The sequence below is a fragment of the Octopus sinensis genome, unplaced genomic scaffold, assembly GCF_006345805.1.
Source record: "Octopus sinensis unplaced genomic scaffold, ASM634580v1 Contig17423, whole genome shotgun sequence".
NCBI lineage: Eukaryota > Metazoa > Mollusca > Cephalopoda > Octopoda > Octopodidae > Octopus > Octopus sinensis.
Genome location: NW_021835051.1, coordinates 1,803 through 7,500, shown reverse-complemented (window position 1 = coordinate 7,500; position 5,698 = coordinate 1,803). Strand labels below are relative to the sequence as shown.

At 32.3% G+C, this 5,698-nt stretch overlaps 1 protein-coding gene across 1 annotated transcript in view; it reads left to right on the top strand.

The window, feature by feature from the left end:
• LOC115231109 (cytochrome P450 2B10-like) overlaps positions 1–4,967 on the top strand; it is a 17,908-nt gene extending 12,941 nt beyond the window's left edge. Inside the window, exons 3-5 of the mRNA XM_029801193.2 lie at positions 94–220; positions 2,222–2,378; positions 4,768–4,967. Of these exons, the coding sequence (XP_029657053.1) occupies positions 94–220; positions 2,222–2,378; positions 4,768–4,952 (469 nt within the window). The 3' untranslated portion in view covers positions 4,953–4,967. The remainder of the gene's footprint in view (positions 1–93; positions 221–2,221; positions 2,379–4,767) is intronic.
• Positions 4,968–5,698: the final 731 nt, after the last annotated feature.

Here is a 5,698-nt window from a genome sequence, read left to right as displayed (position 1 = left end):
TGTGTGTGTATTCTTTTATTCTTTTACATGTTTTAGTCATTTGACTGCGGCCATGCTATGAATGTATGATGTTTTGCTGTTTTCTTTTTGAAGGATCAAATACAGTGATTCTGAGTTTCAGGAGATCGTTCAACATTTTCAAGATGTGTTCAAATATATTGGTGTATTTGTACCAGAAAATTTCTTTCCATTCATCAGATTTTTTCGGTGGAATTCTTCCGTAAGTATAAAAACTTCACATCAAAATACGAATATTAAATCAACTTTACAATCCAGGGTATATTAAAAAAAAATTAAAATCCAGGTTTCCAGAATATTCTGAAGATAATTGCTTGATAAAAAATATGCCGGAATTTTGTGTTAAATTATTTCATCTCTTGAACGCAGAAAGCGGATATACTACGTTCAAATCTATATTACTGTTAAGTAGGGAAAGTGACTTTACCCCTACTATTTTGAAAACGCCTCTCATTAGGCTGTGGGAAGAGGAGAGAGAGAGAGAGTCTTTCAGATTTTTATAATTGGTCTACATATTGAAAAAAACCCCATAAATAATGCAGATTTTTCAGTTGCATAATCTAAATGTCAAAGCCGAAAGGGATAAACTGCCTGCATCAACTTGCTATAAAAGCAGGTAGTAATCTTACCTGTAAAAGCAGGTTGTAATTTTACCTGTAAAAGCAGATGGCAATTTTACATTATTTTTATTCTTAATGCAAGTTTTAAAGAATGCAGTTCGATTTTAACCGTTACTTTTTCGTATCTATAACGGAAGTGACAAAGGGACATATTTGGCATATTTTGCTTTATGAGTTCAGTAAAGGCAAGAAGGCAACGGAAAAGGCAAGGGATATTAATGCAGTGTATGAGGATCGGACAATAAGCGTAAGCCAGTGTCAACAGTGGTTCCAGAAACTCCGAGCCGGAAACTGAAGCCTAGAAGACAAACCTCATCTTGGAAGATCTGTAGAGCTCGATGAGGACGTCCTGCAAACCCTGGTGGAAGAAAATCCCATTGTAACTTGGATCTGGTCAGTCAACCATTTATCGACACCTGCGTGCCATCGGGAAAGTCAGTGAATTGGGGCAGCGGCTTCCTCACAAACTTTCCGAATCTAATCGCGCACAGAGCGCGAATGTTTCCTCTTCTTTGCTGTCACGTTTCACGAATGAACCTTTTTTTGGAGAGAATAGTTACTGATGAGGAGAAATGGTTTCTATATAAAAATTTCAAGCGCCGAAAAGAGTGGGTAGAGGAAGGAGAAACTCCGGCACCTCAAGCTAAACACGTAATCAGTTGTCGTCAGTTTGGTGGGATATGAAAGGTTTAGTAAACTTTGAACTTTTAAATCCAAACCAAATTATAACAAAACAGATCTACTGCGAGCAGCTTGAGCGGCTTAAATCAGCGCTAGAAGAAAAATGATTATCTTTGCTTTCAAGTCGAAAGGTGTTCTTCCATGAAGATAATGCTCGCTCACATACAGCAAGGGTGACAATCCAAAGGCCGAAGTCATTTGAATGGGAAACGAATGCCCCACACACCATATTTGCCGGACATTGTCTTATCTGATTATTGTCTTATCTGGATCAAACCTCGTCCTCCCTGAGCTCTGGGAAGGTAAAGTCGATCCACTACTGCCTTTGGATGGTGCATCTTATTACAAGTCAGTAGCTTGCGGAATTTTCTACCAAGTTTCATTATTTCACTGGTATTCCAGTTAAGCATATTGAAGTCAGAAAGAATTATCATCATCATTATTACTATTGAGTGAGAGAGCAGTGCATGCCATCAAAGTGACACTGGGATTATTATTATTATTATTATTATTATTATATTATTATTATTATTATTATATTATTATTATTATTATTATTATTATTATTATTAGTGTGTGTGCGTGTGTGTACATATGAATATATAACTCCCTACTTCAAAACAATTCCATGCAAGATAAATAATTCATCTTACAATTAAATGTAATTCCGTGTGCAATTTATATGGAGTTCGTAGTTTGGAAATAAAGAATTTTATTACCAACTGGTTTATAGTGGTTAGATTGGTGAATAAATGTGTTTATTTTTATTGACTCAATAAGAAAGTCAGCTCCAACTAGATATAAACATAGAATTAAGTGTTATTTGATAAAAAATGTTATATTGTAAAACATTTAATTCGGCAAATACGTTACTGTTATTGTTGTTGACTGTCTTGTTATAGATAGAAAAGGTTATAAGGAAGCAGGAGAAGGTCCGAAGTTACGTAAAAAATAAAATCATAGAACATAAAGAAACGTTTAATGCTGAAAACATAAGAGATTTCATTGATATGTATTTGCTGACGCTTGAGAAGGAACCAAACAGTGAAACGTTAACTGGTGAGTTTTGTATGAGCTGTTAATTATATTCTTATAATTCTTCAATGATGTCAATAAAAGAAATTAACAACAAAAAGAATTATTTTAATCATAAAATAAAATATAAAAGATATAAAGGGTATATTATAAATCATTTTGAAGAAACAATATTCTATAATAGATAATCCATATAATTTTCCCTTTCCCAAACATGCTTTCTTTATATGCACACACACACAGACACGCAAAGACAGACAGACAGACAGACACACACACACACACACACATACATACATATATATATATATATACATACATATATATATATATATATATATATATATATATATATATATATGTGTGTGTGTGTGTGTGTGTGTGTGTGTGTGTGTGTGTGTGTGTGTGTGTGTATATATTTACTGAGATCTCCCTTTTAGTAGAAAGAATAGCTATAACTCTTTGACTGCTATTTCTAAACTCGGTGTGTGGTGAGGCAAATCGTTGCTAAACCCTTAATTACTTAGTATATATATATATATATATATATATATATATATATATATATATATATAAATATTCAATTAACTTGGGAAAATTATGAGAAAAGCTATTTCTATTCATTTTTGAAATATATATTTATATATATAAAACTCAACTTGTGTGTCTGTGTGTTTAACTTCCCGGCACATCTCCTCATAGCGAACAAATCATAGAACCACCAAAAATGGGTCACTTAAAGTTTAGGCGAATGAAAATTGAACTGCGCTATTTCTGTTCCGAAATTCATTTCGCAAGTGCAAAAATCGATAATGTGTTTGTTTAGGCCTTATCCCATGCATTTAATAGTGAACTTTACTCAGTCAGCTGTTTGACATGAACTGTGTTCACCACGCGTGCAAGCATGCGTAAATTGCATGAAAAATTTTAAAAATCAAGAAATAAATTTTCGGGATGTAGCCTGGATGGTTTTTTCGTATTAATCGTTTGGACTTTGTGAACACATGCCAATTGTTTTCATAATATTTATAACGCTTTGAATTAAACGTGACCATTTTGCGTTGAGTCTGCAGTTTGAATCACTTTAACCAAATTTTAGCAGGCCGGATTTTTGATCATCACGATACATCGCCAGCGACTCCCTGAATCTCTCCCCTGAGATCCCCGTTGAGAAATACTGATCTAAAAGAATAATTCAACAATGCAATTATTTGATTAACAAAAAATTATGAAACGCTTCTACGTACTTCCTATTGAGGAAATAGAATACATATATAATATATATCATTTTTATGTATATATATCCACATATGTATATATATATATGTATATGTGTCTGTGTATATATACATATATATATATATATATATATATATATATATATATATATATTATATATATATATATAAAACTTATAAATAAGGGCAAACGAAAAAATTTCTAATGCCAAATATGCCGAAAATTGGACATATTATCCATTACCATATAATTTTTCATAATACGCACGCTACTCGAAAAAAAGCCGACAGAAATTTCTAAAAAAATTCCATTATTACTATATCGGACCGATTTCAGGGTTAGTTCGTGAGAACCCTTCCTTCGTCAGTGATAAAAGTGGCAAAAAAATAAATGAGATACTTACACATACCCATAAATGAGATACTTACTCATACCCATGGGTATGAGTAAGTATCTCATTTATTTTTTTGCCACATTTATCACTGACGAAGCAGCACGGGACATTTAAAAACTTAACATCGGGCACTAATATAAGGAAATATCCCCAAAGTTATTATATAAGAGATTTTGTGCATTCGTAAATTTTTTAAATCCCTTTCGTAAAATGTTTGATCCCCACTTAAAACGTGGTTTCAGATCAAGTAACCTGCCGAAGGAGTTTTAACTGATGATAGTTTGATATATTTTTCTATTTCTGTATATTCGTGTACAGTCATGCTTGAAATGTTCGAGTGTAACTGGACGTGATAAGGCCTATCGCTTCAGAACTAGTCCCAGGAGTAAAAAAATCACCACCTCAGTTCCTGTACATGCAAATTTTGTTGGGGGCTAAGAGGGAGCAGGCGTTTCTGTATCGTTGAAATATATCTTCTGCCAAAACTAACTCAGTTGACCACGCTGCCGAAACGATCTATGCCACTCATAGCCCAACACAAAATGCTTATTTAGGCAAATCAAAGTGTAGAATATTTTCAAATGGGTATTTCTGCAGTGATTGGTCTTAACGTGTCCGATTACACTCGAACGAGTTGAACATAACTGATGCAAATATATTTTACCAAAGATGCTTCTTTGGGACAGTTATTATCCTTATTGTCATTAATTTATTCACTATTTTCTATAATTATGCACAATTATTATGCTTTTAAATCTAATTATCATTTCTACATCGAAGATGAGAATTTGTTCCACACAATTTGCGATTTATTTCTGGCTGGAACCGACACAACTTCTAGCCATCTTACCTGGGCTTTTGTCTGTATGGCCAAATACACGGATGTACAGGAGAAGTGTCGAGAAGAAATTGTACAGGTAAATTATTTATATATTTGTCCTCTTTTAATAGTTAATAGAGTTTGAGAAGATAGATTAATTGTGTAATTTTTATACTTTCTTTTCCTTTCAAATATTTCTTAATGTCCTCTGCTATTTTTCTCGCGTTTACTCACAGAGTAGCCATATCGTTTGAGCTTGCCAGATCGCTGGATCATGTATAATATGCGATACAGGCCTGTCCGATGATTGCACTAATCGGGTATGAAATTTCAAGTAGTTCACGTACAACACCTGTCGTCATTAAATGATATTTAACGATAGTTGGATTGAGAACTATTTACTGATGCTACAATAAATATATATGTATATATATATATATATATATATATATATTATATATATATATATATATATATATACATATATATTATATATATATATGTATATAAATATATATGTGTGTATATATACATATATATATATATATATATATGTATATATATATATATATATATATATATATATAATATATATATATATAGATATATATATATATAGATAATTGTGACCGCGTGTGTACCATTGGCGATTTTTTTCCTCCACCTTCCCTTCTTTGGATCTTTCCTTTTCCTGTTTCTGACGAAGAACTCCGCTCGAAATGTTAAACCCTCCTTCTTTCCTTCTTTCCTGAGCGTCCAATAATACCATACTTGTCCCACGTCCTCGCGTTGTTGTGTCTTCTCTTTGTATTTTCATGTTTGGATTAACTATTTATATATATATATATATATATATATATATATATATATATATATGAATTTAAGTCACAA